Source organism: Macrotis lagotis, chromosome 1 (assembly GCF_037893015.1).
Source record: "Macrotis lagotis isolate mMagLag1 chromosome 1, bilby.v1.9.chrom.fasta, whole genome shotgun sequence".
Classification (NCBI taxonomy): Eukaryota; Metazoa; Chordata; class Mammalia; order Peramelemorphia; family Peramelidae; genus Macrotis; species Macrotis lagotis.
The window spans coordinates 575,422,135-575,445,272 of record NC_133658.1 but is presented as its reverse complement, the minus strand read 5'-3'; the positions used below and the strand labels follow the sequence as shown (position 1 = coordinate 575,445,272).

The 23,138-nt window shown below is 36.1% G+C and overlaps 1 protein-coding gene across 1 annotated transcript in view; it reads right to left on the bottom strand.

The window, feature by feature from the left end:
• Window positions 1-10,973: 10,973 nt before the first annotated feature.
• IQCB1 (IQ motif containing B1) overlaps window positions 10,974-23,138 on the bottom strand; it is a 55,662-nt gene continuing 43,497 nt past the window's right edge. The window contains exons 12-14 of the mRNA XM_074214624.1: window positions 17,857-17,988; window positions 16,553-16,709; window positions 10,974-15,506 (exon numbers count right to left, since the gene is read on the bottom strand). Coding sequence (XP_074070725.1) covers window positions 15,277-15,506; window positions 16,553-16,709; window positions 17,857-17,988 — 519 coding nt within the window. The 3' untranslated portion in view covers window positions 10,974-15,276. The remainder of the gene's footprint in view (window positions 15,507-16,552; window positions 16,710-17,856; window positions 17,989-23,138) is intronic.

Genomic DNA, 23,138 nt, shown 5'->3' with positions numbered 1-23,138 from the left:
TCTGTCCCTAAGTGAAGTTTCCATTAAAGAAGAGGTTTTAAATGTTATTAGGTTCCTTTCATGAGGTGAAGCACTTGGTGCTAATTCTATTCCACCTGAGATTTACAAGGTGAAGATTCCATTGCTCATTACTGATTGAAATTTCTAAGTTATATGGCATGAAGTGCTTATCCCCTGAGAATTCAAGGATGTCTTCACTGTCTCATCTCTAAAAAGGGAAAGGGAATAGATTGCCCTGTGACAACTACAGGGGTATTTCTTAAGTCATTGCTGGCAATATTCTTTTTTCATTCCTCTTAAGGATTTTATTTATTTTGAGTTTTACAATTGTTTCCCCTAATCTTACTTCCCTCCCCCTCAACTCCCTACAGAAGTCAATTTGCCAGTCTTTACATTGTTTCCATGGTATACATTGATCCAAATTGAATGTGATGAGAGAGAAATCATATCCTTAAGGAAGAAACTTAAGTATAAGAGATAGCAAGATCACACAATAAAATATCAGTTTTTTTATTTTCTAAATTAAATTTAATAGTCTGTTGTGTCATATGTATTCCAGGCTAAGAGCTTTGAAGGGTTAACACAGAAATAGTTATGTGCTTTAACGAGCAAGATGTACTTCAGAGCTTAGATAAGGGAGTAGCTGCATGTCTGAGCTAAGGAGGTATATTCCCAGGCTCAGATAGCGCATTCTGAGATAATTACCTTCTGCACTCTGTTTATCAAATCACTGTTTGGTTCTCAAAACAATCTTCACTCTGTTTATCAAAACACTGTTTGGTTCTCAAAACAATCACCTAAGACATACACAAGGTATGCATGTGAAAAAAATGCTTGCTAAAACGCTTATGTAATTGGTTACGTAAATGTAGAGTATAAAAGTATGTATCCTGTGATCAATAAACGAACCAGCTTATGCATCATATTGATGTCGGCCTGAGTTCCCTCCACCGGACTCAACAATAGTCCTTGGTCTTTGTTCAAACTCCACAGTTGTTTCTCTGGATACAGATGGTATTCTCCACTGCAGAGAGCCCCAAATTGTCCCTGATTGTTGAACTGATGGAATGAGCATGTCTATCAAGTTTGATCATCAACCCCATGTTGCTGTTAGGGTGTACAGGGTTTTTCTGGTTCTGCTCATCTCACTCAACATCAGTTCATGTAAATCCCTCCCAGTTCCCTGGCAGAATGCCTTCTTTGTCTAAGACTTTACAAAAATCCCCAGCTAAGCTCCTCTCTTTGGAATCTCACCCTTGGAAAGGACGCTTTGCCTGGGGCTACTTTCCCATTCAACACTTGACACTTGGGATTCCCTGGGCCACTGATTATAGAGTTGGTACTTCCCCCCGAATTGGTGATGTTTTCTTTATCTTTTTCTAGTATATTGATAGTTATAGTAATCATTTCACTTATTAGTATTGTTTTTCTTCCTTTTTTCTGTATATGATTTTCGTGATTAAACATCACTCTAAGCAAGTGTTTGGCATCTTATTTTGTGGGAGCAAAATACCGAACTATTCTTAATCCCACATAAATTGGCATCAGGAACAGGATTTTGCTGCACAAAATAATGCCATTCTTTAAGAAAATTGAGACAGAATCTGGAATTTTTTGATATCAGGGTGGGAGGATTTGCCTTTTTCCTCCCTAGCGCAGGTATGGGCTAAAGTAACAGGATCTTGTGAGGATTGAGGAAGTAGAATCCAGAAGGGAACTCCCCTACAAGTAACTGAGTGTTTACAGAATATTCCCCTTGAAAGGGGGAAAGAATTAAGTGGAATTTACAGAAGGGGGTGGGCACTTTTAACCACCTATCCTACAATATGTAAACAAAATGAAAATTTAATACAAGAAAAAGTTCAAATGGAGAAAGAGTTGTCTGAACTTCAGGGTAAAATGTCTGTTGCAATGTCAGAATTTTATACTAGGGGATCAAGCTCGTAACTATCAAAATGTTGCTGAAAAAGCCGCGGTATGGGTAGCTCAGTATAAATCTAAGAAGAGAAACGGGAAAGTGAATAGGAAGAAGGTTCACACAGAGATAGCTTCTGCCACTGCAGATTGGGATCCAGATGTGTGGGATGGAGATGTCTGGGATGAAACTGATGATGAGATATGGGAAGAAATTATTAAAATGTATATTCTGGATGTAGGGGAAGAAGTCAGATAAATTCATAGGAGGAGGGAGGAGGATAATAGAAGTAGACAGAAAAAGGCTAGGGATGTGATTGAGAATTTTACTCAACAAGAGATCACAGATTTGCTTGAGAGATTTTCACAGGGACCTGGAGAGCCACTTATAACTTGGATAATATGACTCAGTGATGGGGATGTCAGAGGAGTTTGGCTTGGCTCTAAGGATTGTATGAAATTTCTAACTGTTACCTCAAATCTCTTTGTTTGGCAGGAAATACAAGATTATTCCCACAATTTCCAGCCCAATGGGCGACCAATCGACTCATTCCTGCTTGAATTAGTGGCACTGGGCTTAAGTAGACAATACCCTGAGTCAGCTATGTGGCCTAGTAGCCATAGACCATGGTATACCTTGAAAGACAGGATTCAGGAATTAAAATAGGAAGTAATGAAAACTGCCATTATGCTAGGACAGGCAGATACTTATACTGATACCCCTGTTTTGGCAATGCATAGGTCCGCTCTTATTAAAACTGCTCCTCCTGCATATAAGAATATTATTATTATTCTATTGTTAGGAGCCACTAATGAACATTTGAGTACTATTATGGATAGACTTTCACAAGTGAGTGACTTTGCAGAGTTTCCAACTTCAGAGGGGAGAGGGAGCAGATTTGGGGGAGGAGTACAAAGAACTAACTCCTCTAATCGGATGTCTAGAAAAGAACTGTTTACCACTCTCTTGAAGGCTGGGGTTAGAAAGGATGAAATAGATGGGATACCTACCTCTGAAATGTATGGAATATACAAGAAAAAGTTAGGACAGGGAATACAAAATTGGAACCTAACCACCGCTACCCCTGTCCCTATTTCACTACCTGCTGACCAATACACGTTATATCCATCCCTGACTCATTTAAAAGGAGAATAGGGGAGTGGCCAAGCCCCTAGTATCTGAGCAATACATAAGGATTTTAGACCCCACATTAAAATTACTATATATTGGAAAAATAGGTCCATGACTACTGCTAATGCATTAACTGATACTGGGGCAGAGGCCACCTTAATTTATGGAAATCCTACTAAATTCAAGAAAGGGACACCAATTACCATTTCAGAGCTAGGAGGGAATGAGGTAAAAGCAGTGCAGATGGACTTAGATATTAAAATTGGAAAATTTCCCAGAAAAACTTATTCAGTAGTTATAGTCCCTATCCCAGAATATATAATTGGAATTGATATCCTAAGAGGAAAGACTATTTGACTGCCAGAAGGACAGTACCAGTTTGCCATATAGAAAATTACTATTAGAACAATATTGGTGGGAAAGTTACGAATGGAGCCAATATCAGTTCCAACACCATCTTAGGTAGTAACTATGAAACAATATAGGATGGGGGGGGCAAGAGGAGATATCTAAAACCATTGAAGAATATGTACAAGCTGGTGTATTGATACCCACGACTAGCCAATGAAATAATCCTATTTGGCCAGTAAGAAAGTCAGATGGGTCTTGGAGAATGACAGTGGATTATAGGCAATTGAATAAAGTAACTCCTCCACTTTATGCAGCTGTACCTGACACTATTACATTGATAGAAAGCATTCAAATCAATAGAGGAGACTGGTATGCAGTAATAGATATGGCTAACACATTTTTTACAATACCTTTAAAACCTGAGTTCTGGGATCAATTTGCTTTTTCATGGAAGGGAAGACAATACACTTTTACATATCTCCCACAGGGGGATATTCATAGTCCCACTATATGTCATCATATAGTGGCAGAACATTTAGATGAAATATAAGTACCAGACGTCAATGTAATACATTATATTGATGACATTCTCATACAGGGATTGACACAGGAGATAGTGGAAGACTCACAGACCATTCTTGTATCTCATATGAAATCTAAACGATGGGAAATTAACCCAGATAAAATACAAGGACCAGCCCAGTCAGTAAATTTTTTAGGGATTATTTGGAATAAAGGACACAGGGAAATTCTTCCCAAAGCCAGACAAAAAATATTAGACTTCACTTTTCCTCGAACAAAGAAGGAGGCACAAAAATTTATGGATTGTTTGGATTTTGAGGGTATCATATACCCCATTTAGGACAAATTTTACAGTCATTACACAAAGTGACATAAAAATATGAATTTGAATGGGGAGAAAAAGAACAAGCAGCCTTTAACGAAGCAAAAATTGCTATACAAACAGCAATGGATTTGTGGCCAATACAGGAAGGTCCAGTAGAATTACAGGTAACAGTACAATAACAATATGCTGAATGGAGTCTATGGGAAAAACAAGACAGTAAAAATGTTCCATTGGGATTTTGGTCTAGGAAGTTACCTGAGGCAGGTAAAAAATATACTCCTTTTGAACAGCAACTATTGGCAGTATATTGGGCCTTAATAGAAACTGAGCACCTAACAATACATCATGAAGTCATATTAAGGCCAGGAATTCCTATCATGAGCTGGGTGATGGGTACCCCAGCTCACATAAAATAGGCCATGCTCAAAAAGCATCCATCATTACATGGAAATGGTACATACAGAATAGGGCTAAGACAGGGAAACATGGAATTTCTAGCTTATATGAAAAAGTAATGGAATTACCAACTATGTTAGATACTGAATTGACTACTGTATCTTTGATACCCTCAAAACAACAATCCCCTGTTGAATGGAACAATGGGTGTGATTCATTAACTGAAATTCAAAAACAACATACATGGTTTACTGATGATTCTGCTAAATATCTAGGCCAGGAAAGATATTGGAAAGCTGTTTCATATAATCCTATAACAAAAATGATACTAGAAATTACAGATAAGGGTAAAAGCAGTCAGTGGACTGAGTTAGTAGCTATATATCAGGTATTAAAACAAGAACAAGGAGGACAGAGCCATAGATTTACTGATTCTTGGGCAGTTGCTAATGGTTTAACTGTGTGGATGCCAATATGGAAGGAAAATCATTGGACAGACAAAAGGAAGTTTGGGGAAAGGAATTATGGCAGGACATTTGGGAATGGTGCCAACATACTAACATTTCAGTTTTTCATGTAGATGATCATATGAAGAATGATTCTACAGAATGTGAGTACAATTCTTATGTGGAAGAGTTAAGCAAGATTAATACCAGTGAAATACAAGAGGATGCAGACAATGAGTATGCCTTAGGAAAATCAGTCCATACAACTGCAGGTCACTTGGGACCTTCTGCTACACACAGGTGGGCATTATCACTAAGAATCAATTTACCAGTATCTATGTTCAGAGACATTAATGATGTCAGTGTTATTTGTCAGTAATACAAAGAAAGGCAAATTCCTTGAACAATTCAAGGAGAAATAGCTTGAGGAGTGCTGACTGCTCAAATTTGGCAAATTGATTACATTGCACTGATGCCAATGAGCCATGGATGCCAATATGCTTGCACTTGTGTGGACACATATTCTGGTGTATTAATAGCTTGCTCCTACAAAAGAGCAACAGAGAAAAATACTTGTAAAACATTGGATATAATTTCATTATATTATGGGGTGTCAATGCAAATTCAAAGTGACAATGGAACCCATTTTAAGGGGGCTGAGATTGATGCTTATTGTAAATACCATAACATAGAATGGATCTATCATATCCCTTACTATCCACAAGCAGCAGGATTAATAGAAAGAATGAATGGATTATTGAAAGAAAGACTAAAGAAACTGGGCAACAATGACTTGAAAAAGTGGAAAGAAAATCTTTTTGAGGCATTACAGCAGCTGAATAATAGGCCTCTTGCTAATGGAGAAGGTACACCCTTATCTAGAATGATGACAGCCAATTTGCAAATAAGAGCTTCTCAAACTCATGATAAAACTCTAAAATGGTGGGCTCTTGATAAAGTATTAGTTAAAGCTCCATATCATGGATCTCCTACTGCAGCTGGATATAAGTACCACCCAAGATATAGAATTAGGTCCAGGCCAAACTGGGGTATTCTCTACTGGATCAGGAATTGAAATTCCAAAAGGATATTATGGCCAATTATTGACAAGATCTAGCCTAGCTGTTAAGCAAGTTCAAGTCTTGGGGGGGGGTATAATTGACAGTGACTATGGGGGGAAGTCAAAGTATGTTTACATAATTTGAGTAAAGACAATGTGTTTGTTGCATTTGCTGGTTCCTGAATTTATCAACTGATTATCATACCTTGTTTGAATAAAAATTTGGAACAAATTGAAAAGGCCCCTTCTGTAACTCAAAGGGGAGTGCAAGGCTTCAGAAGTACAAACAAAAATGATTCTGGAATACAAATACCTGCTCAATAGCAGAAATCCAACTTTGAGCCTGACTCTAAAGTATGGGCAAAAAGATACCCTACTGATAAGCTTAAAGCTGCAGAAATTATTGCAGGAGGAATAGACAACACAGTGGTAATTTGTTATTCATGAGAAGATAAATGGCATAATGTTCCACTAACTCAAATTTTTTCACGTGAATAAGTGTATTACAGGAATATGGCTGTTGTGGTGTGTCACTGGATGTTTTCTGTGGACCCCAGGAGTGAAGCTTACTCCTGAAGAAGATACAACTGTCCTGATGATATATTGGAGGAATTCCACAAAGAGACAAGGAAATTTTTCTTGCTCTGCTCTACAAGAATGTAATGTAATGAATTGGACTTATCCTGATAATATAACTTTATGGGATGCTCCTCTGCCAATATTTCAATTAGCTATCAGTTCTCAACCAAAGTATAACATGACAGTACACCCTGAACCTAATATGACCCTAAGATGTTGTATAACAAGAATTCCTTACACTACCCCTCAAATTTATGGAAAAGTGAAATGGGAAGCACAAAGGAATTGTACTAGTTATTCTGTTGTTAATGCAACCTCAATATTAGTAGACTTATCTATCCAGGAACACCATTATCTTATGTGTTTTAATGCCACTCCCATCACAGGAAGAAACAGGTTTTTATGGCATAATAAGCTACTATGGAAAAGAGCACCCTCACATCATCCCCCGTCTGTAATTCATGTACATGTAAGAATGTATCTTTAAATTTTCATAAGAATATTATTCATTATAACATATCCTTCTCTCCTTTAAAAAAAATGTATAACTAGAGTCAAAAGAGCCTGATATGATACTTGGTGAAGCAGGAATTGGTTTGGGTATAGTAAATTCTATATATCTTGAGACCTTGGCCAGCAGACTGTGTACTGCAGGCCAAGATATTTCTCTCTGCCTGCTTGCAGGATTTTCTCTTTTATCTGATAGTTCTGGAATTTGGCCACAACATTCCTTTGTGTTTTCATTTTAAGATCTTTTTCTGGAGGGGATTGATGTATTCTTTCAATAACTACTTTGCCCTCTAGTTCCATGATATCAGGGCAGTTTTCCATCATGTAATATTAAGTCCAGGCTTTTTTTTTTCTCCTCAATGTTTTCAGGAAGTCCAATAATTCTCAGGTTGCCCCTCCTCGACCTATTCTGGAGGTCAGTGGTGTTGCTGATGAGGTAATTTACATTTTCCTTCTATTTTTCCTATTTTTTGATTTTGTTTAACTGGCTCTTGCTGTCTCATGGAGTCATTAGTTTCTGCAGACTCCATTCTTTTTTTTTAGAGAGGAGTTTTCTTCATTAACCTTTTGCAACTCCTTTTCCAATTGGAAAGAGCTTTCCATTTGACCAGTTGAGGTTTTGAGAGAATTATTTTCTTTTTGCATTTGCCCAATTGAGGATCTGAGAGAATTATCCTCATTTTGTATTTGTCCAATTGATGATGTGAGAGATTTATTCTCATTTTGTATTTGTCCAATTGTATTTTCTAAGGATTTGTTTTCTTGTTGCAAGGTATTAATTGTCTCTACCAAATTTTCCGGTAGATTTTTAAACTCCTTCCTTATTTCTTCAAGGAAGTCTTTCTGTGCTGAAGACCAGATCATATTCTCCTCAGAGGTTCTAGGTCTCTCTGAGTTAGGGTCTTTCCCTTCCAAGAATTTTTCTATGGATCTACCTTTCCACTGACCCTTCTTCATTTTGCTAAGACCAAGGTTGGGGAGGGGCTGGTTCACAGGGGCTTGGGATCACTAGAGGCTTTACTCACTGAGTGCAATTTCTCTGGCTGGCCAGTAGGAGGTGTTGGTTGCTTTCTCTGGAGTGTCTGTGACCTTGATTGAGGCCTTCTCCCTTAGCTTGAAGGGAGCAGTTGGAGCTATTGAATTCTTTTGCCTTCAATCAATGGTGCCCTTTACCCTGGCCTGAGGTCATTCCTCAGCTGGACTGGTTCTTCTGCTACACCTGTGCTTAAGGCAGAAGTAGTTTGCTATTGTTTGTTCCAGGAAGGAGCCTCAGCCCTAATGGAGGCGTGGACTCAGAGTTCCTCAGACCAGAAGAGCCCAGGGTTGGTGTCTGCCCCTCTCCTGCACCGGGACTCTCTCCCCCAGCCCTGCTGGTAAGCTCCAGAGGGACAGCGCCCCTCTGCTCCCTAGTTGACTCAAGCCCCCGCCATCCAGCCCTACCTCTGATCCAGCAGGTCTGGCTCTCAGGCCCTGACTCCCTGGCTCCTATTCAGCCGCTAATCTGGCTGATCCGCCCTCTGAGCCCAGACTCACCCACCTGAATTTGCCCAATGCTGCTGTGGGAGACAAATCCTGAGGTAGACACTCTTTCTCCTGGCTTTTCTTTCTGGGTTTTGTGGGTCAGATTTCTGTTAAGAGGTTTGCTTCATATGATAGATGGGGAAATATCAGAGACTTTAGAACTGTGCCTGTCTTCTCTCCGCCATCTTGGTTGGAAGTCCCAAGATGTTTCTCAAGCCTTGACCTTAAATGCACAATGGTTGCCCGCAAGAATCCTGCCTCACCAACAAACCTTACAATATCAAGGAAAATTCCTGCAAGTGTTTAGTGATTCTGATTTAGCTAATTTAGCTCATGCTACCAATGTAAGCATATTGTTTAATTGGACTAAATGTTCTTTAGAAAATATGTATATGCTTATACAAAAGGAAAATGCCCAACGATTGTTGTCCTCTGGGGACCAACAAATGTGGGTTATCATTACTTTCATGGTATCTACCTGTAGACCATTGGATGACATCGAAAGGATCTGTGATATGTACTAATGAAGCTTGCACTGGGACAATAGTACACTATAAGATTAAAACTTGGACTATTATGTGTAATTTTCATGTTATTCCTATAATACTCCGTGGTTACTTTGCTTTACCACATATTATTGGTAATTATATAGATGCAGAAAATGTTACTCATCAACTTCACGATTGTTCATTGACTGATAAGGGTATGATTTGTGGAATGGCAACTAGGCAGATGGAGCCCTGTCTACTTGCACATTCTTCTAATCTGTGTGATTTAACCTTATATCCATTGAATAATTTCACTATGTTATATGAAGTAGATACCCAATATATATATGTCTGACTACTAATAATCAAACTGATTTAAGTTCTGTAGGACAAACTACTCCTTTTTCTGGATGTTTGCAGAACATTTCTTTTTGTCACTGGCAAGATGATTTTTTACTTTTCTCCTGATACAGTGGATGATGTTGGTATTTCCTGGGTACCCAAACCTTTAATTGTTCCATCCACTTATCTATCACTGCAACCTTTAATTGCTATTTTTGAGTGAATCTAATACCCTAAAAGAACTCCTTGCCAAAAATGAACGCACATTAAATAAACATCTAATACAAACTCATATTGTGGCAGGGAAATTACTTGAGGCCTCCCATTTGTTTCTGACACTAATCATCATTGGTATGATTTCTTATTTCTATCTGCAACTGCTAAAAGTTATCTCTTTTCATTAGCAATACCTGTAGTATTAATATTGTTTCTTCTTTTGTTATGTTTTTGTAATTGTTACATGTTTGTGCAAATAAGGCAATTTTATTATAAAGTTATCCCTTTAGTTGGCACTACCTATGCCTTACATGATATCAAGGCCAAATGAAGGATAAATATCCTTCTAAGGGATGATATCATAAAGGCCCATGAACTATGAACTGATTTGTCTTTTATATGAACCTCACCATCTGTGTTAGCTCTTGAACTCCAGGAACTAGCCATTCTTGGATCATGTTAAACTCTGAGGGACTGGATATCTGCTCAGAGCCTATTTCAAAAGAAAAGATGTTTTGCTCCAGATAGTGATGTTTCATGCTAAATTCCTGAGAACGCATCCTTAATAATTCATGTCAATTAATTGAACTGTATCCTAGTTCCCTGGCAGAATGCCTTCTTTGTCTAAGACCCTACAAAAATCCCCAGCTAAGCTCCTCTCTTCGGAATCTCACCCATGGAAAGGATGCTTTGCCTGGGGCTACTTTCCCATTCAACAGTTGACACTTGGGATTCCCTGGGCCACTGATTATCGAGTTGGTGCTTCCCTGGAATTGGTGAGGTTTCCTTTATCTTTTTTCTAGTATATTGATAGTTATATTAATTATTTCACTTATTAGTTTTGCTTTTCTGTTTCTGTTGTGCATTTAAGAAGGTATCTATTCCTTGTTTCTGTATATGATTTTTGTTATTAAACATCTCTCTAAGCAAGTATTTGGCATCTTACTTTGTGGGAGCAAAATACTGAACTATTCTTAATCCTACAGCAACTAAAAAAAGCTAGAAAATTAAATTAAAATTAAGCATTCCCCAATTAAATACAAACTAGAAATTCTGAAAATCAAGGGAGGGATTAATAAAATAGAAAGCAAAAAAAAAAAACCCAATGATCTCAAATAAATCTAAGAGTTGAGTTTATGAAAAAGACAATAAAACAGAAAAACCTCTGGTTAATCTGATTTTTTTAAAAAAAGAGAGAAGATAAGCAAATAACCATTATCAAGGGTGAACTAACCTCCAATGAGGAAGAAATTAAAGAGATAATTTGGACTACTTTGCCAAACTGTATGCCAAAATTTGAATGAAATGGATGAATATTTACATAAATACAAACTGCCCGGATTAACAGAAGAGGAAATAAATTACTTAACCCCATTTCAGAAAAAGAAATTGAAGAAACCAACAATAAACTCCCTAAGAAAAAGTCTCCAGGTCCAGATGGATTTACAAGTGAATTCCACCAAACATTTAAGGAACCATTAATTCCATTCTACATAAACTATTTAAAATAATAGGAAAGGAAGGAGTTCTACCAAACTCCTTCTATGATACCAACATGGCACTGATACTTAAACCAGATAGAACCAAAACAGATAAAGAAAATTATAGACCCATCTCTCTAATGAATATTGATGCAGAAAACTTAAATAAAATTTTAGCAATGAGACTGTATACAGCAAGTTATTACTAGGTTAATACACTATGATCAGGTTGGATTTATGCAAGGCAGACAAGGATGGTTCAACTTTAAAACACTCAACATAATTAAACATATCCATAGTAAAACCAACAGAAATCATATGATTATCTCAATAGGTGATGAAAAAGCCTTTGATAAAATACAATATCCATTACTATTAAAAACACTAGAAAGTATAAGAATAAATAGTTTTTCTTAAAATAATAAAGAGTATCAATCTAAAACCATCAATAAATATTATATTTAATGGGAATAAACTCAGAGCATTTCCAATAAATTCAGGATTGAAACAAGGATGCCTACAATCACCATTACTATTCAATATAGTATTAGAAATGCTAGCAGTAGCAATAAGATTGAAGAAAAATAAAGTGAAGGAAATCAGAATAGGTAATTGAAGGAATCAGAATAGGCAAAACTTTAACTCTTTGAAGATGATATGATGGTATGCCTATAAAACCTGAGAAAATCATCTAAAAAACTCCTTGAAACAATGAACAAATTCAGCAAAGTAGGAGGATATAAAATAAACCCAACATTTCTATATATGAACAACAAAGGTCAAGAACAAGAGATAGAAAGAGAAGTTTCTTTTAAAATAATTGTAGATAATATTAAATACTTGGGAATCTACTCAAGACAAATCCAGAAATTAAATGAAGACAATTATAAAACTCTCCTCACCCAAATAAAGGCAGTTCTAAATAATTGGAAAAACATCAAATGCTCATGGTTAGGTCGAGCTAATATAATAAAATTGACATACTATCCAAATTAAATTACTTCTTCAGTGCCGTGCCAATCAAACTACCAAATAAATACTTTATGGAGCTAGAAAAAATAGTAACAAAATTCATCTGGATTAACAAAAGGGCAAAAATAGCAAGGGAACTGATGAAAAAAATGTAAAGGAGGGTTTACCAGATCTAAAAACTATACAATAAAGCAGTAGTCATTAAAACTGCCTGGTACTCATTAAAAAATAGAGTAGTGAATCAGTGGATAAGGATAGCTTCAAAAAGAAAATGCAGGAAATGACCACAGCAATCTACTATTTGACAAACTCAAAGACAACAGCCTCTGGGATAAGAATTCACTATTTGACAAAAATTGTTGGGAAAACTGGAAAAAAAGTATGGCAAAAAATAGGCCTAGATCCACATCTCACACCCTATACCAAAATAAGGTCAAAATGAGTATAGGATTTAGACATAAAGAGCAATACTATAGATATATTAATAGACAAAAAAAATTCTATCTATGGAAAAGGGATAAATTAATGATCAAACAAGAATTAGAGCACATTATAAACTACAAAATGAATGATTTTTGACTATATTAAATCAAAAAGGTTTTATACACTAATAAAATCAATGCTGCTAAAATTAGAAGAAAAGCAGAAAGCTGGAAAATAATATTCACAACCAGGACTTCTGATAAAGGTCTCATTTCTAAAATTTATATAGAGAATTTTTTTGGTTTTTTTGCAAGTCAAATGGGGTTAAGTGGCTTGCCCAAGGCCACACAGCTAGGTAATTATTAAGTGTCTGAGGCTGGATTTGAACCCAGGTATTCCTGACTCCAGGGCTGGTGCTTTATCCACTGCGCCACCTAGCCGTCCCTAAAATAGAGAATTAGAATTGCATCAAATTTATAAGGTCACAAGACATTCCGCAATTGACAAATGGTCAAAGTATGAACAGTTTTCAAATGAAGAAATAAAAGCTATATATAAGCATATGAAAAAAATGCTCCAAATCACTATTGATTAGAGAAACACAAATTAAAACAACAATGAAGTATCATCTCTTATCTATTAGATTAGCACAGATGAGAAAAAGGGAAGATGATCAATGTTGGAGAGGTTGTGGGAAGATTGGAACATTGATGCATTGCTAGTGGATTTCTGAATGGATCCAACCTTTCTGGAGAACAATATGGAATTATGCCCAAAGAGCAATAAAACTGTTCATACCTTTTGACCCAGCAATTCCAATTCTAGGACTATATCCAGAAGAAACTGTAAAAAATGGAAAAAGTCCTACATGTTCCAAAATATTCATAGCAGCCATTTTTGTAGTGGCAAAGAATTTGAAATTGAGGGGATTCCCATCAATTGGGGAATGGCTAAACAAGTTATGATACGTGAATACTATGGAATATTATTGTTCTATAAGAAACAATAAATGGTCAGATTTTAGAGAAACACGGAATGATTTATGGAATCTGCTGCTGAGAGAAGAGAGTGGAGCAAAGAGAACAATTTACACATCAACATTATGAGATGAACAACTTTGATGGAAGCAACCCCCTCTTGGCAATCCAGAGAGCTAGGACAACCATTTTTGACAGATTATGGACTATATTATCCCCAATCAGAGGAAGAAAAACAAAACATAACAAAACACACAGGGAAAAAAAAACATGCCCTACCAAATCTGATGAACACTTTATAAAAATTATTGTTTATGTATCTCTTTCCCTTAATTCTAATTCCCCATGCCAAAAATTACTAATTTGTAATTATGTTTAACAAAATATGTATGTATGTAAAATGTTAACCTGACTGTTCCCCAACTGAGGGGAGGGGGTGGGAAGGGAAGATGGAGGGAAAATTTGTAACTTGGAAATATGCATGTACAAATGGATGAAAATCAATAAATTAAAAAAAAATAAAGTCAATATGTGACCTGCAGAGATCTGTTTCTATTTGTGTTTGACACACTGCTCTAAATGATATTTCTATTGTGGTATCACTTAGGAAATAATTATATAAGTGACATATTTTTAAAATAGTTTATTTTCTTAGAAAATATGACATCTCATTCTCATCTATTCTATTACAATAAATTCTAATTTCCAAAAAGATGCAAAATTATCTTGTGACAAACATTTTAAGCTGTAGGAACATGATTTCTAAAATTCACAGATTAAAAAAAAGTTTAGTGCTTTGCTAATACATCTCATCAATGATGTCAGCAGGTTTTTTAAAAAAGTGTGGCTTCACCACACACACACACACACACACACACACACACACACACACACACACACACTCTCTCTCTCTCTCTCTCTCTCTCTCTCTCTCTCTCTCTCTCAACTCTTCTCTGAAACCAGGAAGAATTAAAGTCCCTTTACAGGCTGAAAGAGCTGCAAACTGTCTCCCTGAGCAGGTTTTCAAATATATATAGTGTGTGCAGTTGAGAAAATAACTGCCTATTGAACCAGCTTATACCATCAATCAAAAGTCTATGCTGGGAATCTACTACATGTACTGAACTGTGTTAAGTATTAAAAAATAATGATTTGCAAAAAAATGAGAAATCTAAAAATGTGTGACGATTCTACAAAAATTTCAAAAGCTATTTTATTGTCTGTCTTGAATGAAAAATGGTAATCCCAAATAACAGAATTGAAAAATGGCTATATGTCAAATCTTTCAGAATAATTACTAAAAAAGTATAATCCTAAAAAAAAGGTACCCTATCTTGCACATAAATATATTATCATATTTAATTTCACAGCAAAAATTCCAAGTCATTTCAGTATTCATGATGAAGAAATTAAAAGAAAAGGGTAAGAGAGGTCTAGGAGTAGAAATTAATTATCTACTAAAATACAGAACCAGCCTAATTTGAGGGAGAGCCAAGAAGCAAGGTCACAGAGACACATGGATTATCCAAATCTTTCAACACATCCAAGTAGTGATGATTGATAACCCTAATACTGTCCTTTTAATGTGACAGCTCTAAGAGTGGTGCCCCAAGTTAAGTTCCTAGGAAGATTTGCTTCCACCAATATATAGGGTTCCCAAATCTATATTCAGAGCTTCCTTTGGGATAACATCTTCATCTCCAGCCTCATCCCCAAGTTTCTTCCACCAAGGTGCTTGTTTCTCTATTAGTGTGGCAATATGGGCTTGCTTGGCTCGGGTGGCCACAGGGCGAGACCTGCTTATGAAGAGTTCAGGTTCTTGTCCTGTAATATCTCTCAGATTTGGTGCACCTGAAATAAAAGAAAATAAGCACATAGAATAGTAGTAGATAGGCTCTTGGAATTGAAATCAAGAGGATCTGGGTTTAAATTCTACCTTTAACTCTTTTGGTATGTTTGACCCTGGTGCAAATCACTTACCCCACTCTCAAAACATTATAAAAAATGAGGGAATGGAGGTAAGGAATGGTTGGATAATGGATTCTACCTCAAATCCATGAGTCTCCAAGAATCCTGATCCAATCATCTAAGAACTTAGGAAACAATGGTCTGAATTCCATTATATCAATGTATGAAGTGACCCTAACTGTCACCTATGGATGATGACTGCTTCTTTGGAAGGGATATTAAGATTTCATGCTATCATCTTCAAAAAGGAATTCTTTATTTGAATGACCCAGACCCTACTAAGAAAGATTGTAGAATAGTGTAACTTTTTGAAAAGGTTGATTTCTTTGGGAACAGGAACAACTAAAAATCTTTCTTGTAGGGAAAAGACCCATTAAAACCTCAATCCCAATACGCCAAAACAAGCAAGAGACATTAAGCATTAGACAATGGACCTTTTCACAATACCTACTAAAAGCAAGGTCCCTAGAGTAGGATTGAAACATTTTAGCTCATGGACAGATCATTCACCAAATAACTCATTTGTACTGTCTACTCCAACAGAGCTGCCATGATAAGCAAATAAGAAGATATAGGTAAATGTGACTTAAACACCATAAAATACTAATAAACTTAATATGATGTTATTATTAACTATTTATTTAGGTTATTTAAGATGATGTTATTAACTAAAAGGGAAAAAGCCTTAGATTGAGAGCCAACAGACATCAGCATCTCTAAATTAGAAAGAACTATGATATACTTAAATGACAAGTAACAGGGAATAAGAGAGGGATTGTGGGAATCTTCCTTCCTGAAGGTGTTTTAAGAAACACCATTGTTGGAGATAGGTGCTTGGTCTAGATAGGTAACCAGTAAATGATTCTTGACCTGACATGTCCCATAGAATTTGTTGACTACTGTAAGAACACATGGAATCTAGTCCTTACTCATCAGTTGCTCAGTGTTGGTGCTGATCTGAGCTTGCAAAGCCTCCCTTCGCTGCTGGGCTCGCTCTTCTAGGGCCCTCCCCAAGAAGTAGTGTCCTAGCCGCTCTTGAGCCTGGATGTGGAGTTCTTTGCTGGCCACATCTGACATTTCAGAGCCCTGAAGAAAGATAAGAAAGAATTATCATGAGGGTATATATGTATGTACTAATTTATTTCTAATATAAACATAAAGGCAAGGGAACACCTGTTTTTCTCTAATCTGCAAAATCAATGTCCTAATTCTATTTATTTTAAATAGGATGAAAATTTGAAATAAAGTAAGGGAAGTTTAAAGGTAGCATAACAGAAAGATAAGGAAGTTGAATGAGGAGAGCAAAAATCATAAAAGATCTAGATGAACAGTAAGAGTCAATGCTTATTATCATTGATGAAGTCCTAAACACACACAGTTTTTACCATAATATCTGTATGTGCCTTTCAGAAAAATAGACTTTAGTTATTATTTCCTAAGTAATTATCAGCATAACTTAGGGATTAGTTGTTTGCAATAGTATTTAGAATCCTTGACCATTAAGTTATTTTAAAAAGCTTGAGTGGTTATCTGAGTGGTAATACTTAATCTTTGTCAGAACATTTTTATTTTATCTGGATTTTTAACTGTAAATATTTCTATAATATATATTTAATTGCTGTCTTATACAGAGGTTAACTGAAATGAATAAGCTGAGAAGTAGAAAAGAGGTAGGCCTCTCCTCAAAAAGATATTTCTACATATGGTCCCTAACATATGCAATTTTGCACTAGTTAACTTTCTACATACACCCAATTCACAACTAAAGTGCATTCCTTGATTGCCTTTCCCTAGATCATACTTTCTGGTCAAATTCTCCCAAAGAAGCTGAACCAAGAATAGGACTAGTGAGCCTTTGCTTGAGGACAGTTAACCTCCAGGAAAGGATCTTTGGTGAGTGAAGCAAGGACACTTTAATGAATTCTATCTGCTCCACCCTCTAGTTGGTTTAAAGCCAAAATTCTGATTTAGCAATTTTTTGTGTCATAGGGAATGGGAACATGTTGAAATTGCGTTTTAAATTAATAGAATTTTTCCTTCCACAGCTGAAGGTGATGCTGAAGTAACAAAACACAACCCACATTCATAAGAATCACATATATTTTTAATTATGTCATTTATATGTCTCTTTTCTATTCTTATAACTGTAAAACATGGTATATAAGCTTCATTTTTGCTATCTACAACATAAAGTATATATAAATAAAACTTCTCATGACAGGAACCTACTTACTGAGTGCTGTTTGATGTAATTGTCCACTTGTTGCTTCAGTTCCATTCTACGTGCATCAGTAAGTTCTGGGAGTCCTCGCCAAGAATAAGACATTTTATTTTTCTTACGGCATTTTCCTAAGAATTTAAGAGCCTAAGACAACAAAAGTAAAGTCTTTAGTTTGCTCCTTTCTTTGTGACAGTTATTTATGAGGCTTTCAACAAATCGGTATAGTATCACAATAAATTATTTTTCTTAATCCACAAAAGTTGTGTATTTCTTTCTTACAGATGAGACAACAAAGAAAAAAACACTGGTCTAGGAAATAAAGTATTAAGCCCTAGTCCTGGCTTCACTTTAGCTAGAACCTTTATTTTCTCATTTGTAATAAGGGAATAATAACTGCTCTGTCTACTATACATGCTGTTGTTAGAATTAATAAAACTAAGAGCAAATAACACTCATATGGAATTTAAAAGTTAATAAATATTAATCAAATGAGATAATGTATGAAAAATTGCTTATAAACTGAAAGTACTATATAAATCTAATGATGATGATGATGAGGACAACTACAGCTGCACTATTTTCTGAATGCTCTGTCCCATTTTAAGAAAGTATATATAATCATTATGCAATTTAAACAGAACCATACCACATAATTTTGCTTTTATCAAATCTATTTTTTCATTGGTATGGGAAACACCTGGTGATAAACTCCCTCTCTCAAAGTAGATTATAGAGTTTTCTTAATTTATATATAATTTATAATTTTGGAGTGTTGCCCAGGATTCTGAGATGTTAAGTAACTTGTCCTGGTTCACAAGGTCAGAACATTATTAACAAATAATAATGAAGCTTAAATGGATTCTGCTATTTTTGCCTTGTTTGGCATCCCTATGTTCACCCCTCTCTCCTTCAACAGGAACTTTCTTTTCTATTCTCCTTTCACTTTTTTTTTTGTTTCTGTCTTCTTCACTTCTTCCACCTGTTTTTGTTCTTCATATATTTTTAGTTCAGCTTAACTCTATACTGCCTTGGGTTGTGTGGTCTGGTACTGATTGTGACTGTTGGTGAAGAGAAGAATAGGACAGAGAAGATAGTAAATCTATGCCTAGGTAGAACTGGAGAACATACGTGAATATTTCTCCCTTTTTTTCCTTTTTTTTCCCTATTTCATTTTTCTTTAGTCTTCTCTAGTGCAATTTGTGTTTGGCAGGTTATAGGTCATGTTGGTAGTACTAGTTTTCCACAGTGATAAAGGCATTATTGCTCACTGTCATGACACTGACAACTAGACACAACTTCCCCTCTGTATTTCTCTTCTTAAAAGAAGGCAAAAGCAACAGAGCAAAAGAGGGAATTTAAAAAGGAAAGTCAATCATTTCAAGATTTTCCCATTTATAGAAACACAATTGTTGCTTATCTTTAAGGTTAAAGATATGTGACTTCAAATGATGAGCTTTCATTAGGTGGATTTACTAACATTAAATGATGCCAAGAGAAATATCTTAATTCTTTAATAGTGGAGAAGGGGAAATCAACACTTATCTTTTCAAAAAACAACAAAGTGGGGGCAGCTAGGTGGCACAGTGGATAGAGCACCAGTCCTGGAATCAGGAGGACCTGAGGTCAAGTGTGACTTTAGACATTTGATGATTGTCTAGCTGTATGATCTTGGGAAAGTCACTTACCCCCAATGACTTAAATAAATAAATAAAAAAGAAACTTTATTGTTGGTAAAAAAAAAACTACCAAACAAATAAAACACTCTAAATTAACATACCCTAGAAAGTTCAGAGCCAAAACCAGAACTCTGGAATGTGTTAGTCTGGTTCTTACTCTCCATTTAATTCTTGATAAGCTGTGCCTTGAACACAATGGGTGTTCAATGAAGACAGTTTAAAAATAAATTTAATTAGATTGCTTATGACTGTCAATTGGATGGTCTGTTTCAAGGAGAGAGAGCTGTGCCTACCAATGAAGCAACCTATGTTCCTGAGGATAGGATATTTCAAAATGGTGGCAAAATTTCCCTCAGTGGCACTGGCCACTATTATAAAACAGGATCATAGATTGAGAGCTAGAAAGGATCTTATGCCTTTCAGTCTATCCCCTTTCTTCTACAGAAACTGAGGTACAGAAAATTATGTAATATGCCCAAGTGCTCTGAAGTCAGATCTTCTAACTCAAGTTGAGTATTCTATACACCGTTCCATGCTGCCCTGTCTTCTTTCCTCTTCTTTCCTTTTATTTGTAAACTCCTTGTGCTTTTGTTTTTCTGCCCCCTTTTCCTTGTATCTTCCTTTTCTCTCCTCTTCCTTCTGCCGCTGTGGTTGAAGCCAAGAGGGTTAGGATTTGCCTCTCAGTGAGCCTTCTTATGGCTAGCTATTTGTAAGAGATGTAGAAGGCATGAGATGCCCTCTGGTGTCCTTTCCAACTGTGGATTCTATGTTTAATCTATTTTATTTTCCTTTTTCTTCTATTATAGTATAGGACAGTAGAAACAATTGGCTGCCTTATGACTTAACTCCTGAGCAGAGGGTAGTATAAAGTATAGTTGCAAACTTGCCAACAGGGGAAGTGGTGATTCAAGTTATTTTGGAGGGCTAAGGAAATTCTAGGTAGGGGGAGATGTAGGGCTTACCAGAGAATGTTCTTTGTTTTAGTCTTAGTGATGTGCCAGCTTAGTGGGGCAGCTTTACTTTTGGATCACAAAATATACCTACTGATTACCATTATACATCCTCATGTGGCATAATCTCAGGGTGCTTGTTGTCATCCTTATCTGGATGAACTACAATATACTGATATGTTTCTTTTTTTTTTAAATTTTATTTAGGGCAATGGGGATAACAGTGACTTGCCCAAGGGTACACAGCTAGGCAATTATTATTAAGTATCTGAGGCTGGATTTGAATTCAAGTCCTCCTGATTCCAGGGCCAGTGTTCTATCCACTGTGCCACCTAGCTGACCCTGATATCCTTCTTAAGATGTGGTACCATGGAGGGGGGTGTCTAGGTGGATAGAACACTGGCCCTGGAGTCAGGAGTACCTCAGTTCAAATACAACCTCAGACACTTAATCATTACCTAGCTGTGTGACCTTGGGCAAGCCACTGAACTCCATTTGCCTTGCAAAAACCTAAAAAAAAAAAAAAAAAAAAAAAGATGTGGTACCATGAAAGAATTGGAAAGTGAAGGAATACCCATCCCTTAAGAAATAGGTGAACAAAGTTATGGTGTATGAATGTGATATAGTACTACTATGTCATAAGAAATTATGATCAGCTGAACTTTAGAAAAGCCTGGAAAGACTTCCATGAACTGATGTTGAATGAAATGAGCAGAACCAGGACATTGTACACATTAGCAATAATATTATGAGATGATCAATTGTGATGGACACAGCTCCTCTCAATCAAGCACAATCCTAAGAGATCTGTTATGGAAATTACCATTCACAGTCAAAGGAAAAACTATGAAGACTGAATGTAAAGCAATGCAAACTATATTCATGTTTTAAAATTTCTTTTATTTTTTCCCCTTAGTTCTAATTTCTCTTTTACAACATGATTAATATGGAAATGTGTTAAACATGATTGAACATGTACAACTTATGTATAAGATTGTTTGCTGCCATTGGGAGGGGGAAAGGAAGGTGGTAGAAAATGTGAAACTCAAGAGTTTGCAAAAGGATGAGTGAAAAAAACTAGCTTTGCATGTAATTGGAAAAAAAATAATTTTAGAATATGGTACACTCAGAGCTAAAGACAACATTTAAATCACAGCACAATTTTGTTTGTGCGAAAGTTTTCCAATCTTATGGTCATCTCCATTCCTAATCGGGAAAAGAATTGTTCTACTATCTATAGTGGTGAAAATTTGTTCATATGCTTCTTTGTCTTCAGTTATGTATACATTTGAAGCTTATTCATATAAATAAAATCATTTAATTAGAACTAAAAGGGAAACAGTCAACTGGGGGAAAATGTTCATAACAAATTTCATTAATAAAGGTTTAATATCCAAGATACGCAGGGAATTGATTCAATGTATCAGAATAAGAATCATTCCTTAATAAATATAAAGTGATAGGCTATATACAGGCAATTCTCTTTTAAGATTTTATGAACTTAAGTCCTCCTGACTCCAGGGTTAGTGCTCTATCCACTGCACCACCTAGCTGCCCTACAGGCAATTCTCAAAAGAAGAAATGAAGGCTATCAATTATATTTTTTAAAATGTTACAAATCACTAATAAGAGAAATGAATTGGGGTGGCTAGGTGGCACAGTGGATAGAGCACCGGCCCTGGAGTCAGGAGTACCTGAGTTCAAATCCGGCCTCAAACACTTAATAATTACCTAGCTGTGTGGCCTTGGGCAAACCACTTAACCCCATTTGTCTTGCAAAAAAACCTAAAAAAAAAATAAGAGAAATGAATTTTGAAAACAATTGAGTTTTACCTTATGCCCATTCAATTATGAAATATGAAAAAAAGAAAATGGCAGATATTGGAGGGGATATGGAAAGACAGGTACACTAATGAACTTTTGGAAGAGTTATAAATTGGTTTAAGCTTTTTGGAAAGCAATTTGGGAGCCAGATGGGGCCAAGATGTCAGAGTAGCAGGAAGTAATACAGTCAGTTCCCACCCAAAGTACATTCAAACAGATCTAGAAAATGAATCAGATTGAATAGCCAAGAAAAAGTCACTGTGAGTCATTGTTTTAGTTCAAGTCAGCTCAAGACTCAAATTCAGGTCAAGAATTGCAGAGTCTGAACTTTTACAACTAGTATTTCTGAAAAAGGACTCATTTCTAAAATATACAGAGAACTGAGTCAAATTTTCAAAAAAAAACACGTCATTGCCCAATTGACAAATGGTCAAAGGATATGCAAAGGCAATTTACAGTTGAGAAAAACAAGCGATCCATAGTAATATGAAAAGTTGTTCTAAATCATTACTTATTAGAGAAATGCAAATTAAAGCATCTCTGAGGGACCACCTCATACCTCTCAGACTGGCCAATATGACCAGAAAGGCCAATGATCAATGTTGGGAAGGTAATGTGGGAAATCTGGTACACTAATACATTGTTGGTGGAGCTGTGAACTTATCCAACCTTTCTGCAGAGCAATTTGGAAATCACACTCAGGGCAACAAAAATGTGCATACCCTTTGATCCAGCAATATCACTACTGGGCCTATACTCTGAAGAGATTATGAAAAGGGGTTAAAAACATCACTTGTACAAAAATATTCATAGCAGCCCTATTTGTGGTGGCAAAGAATTGGAA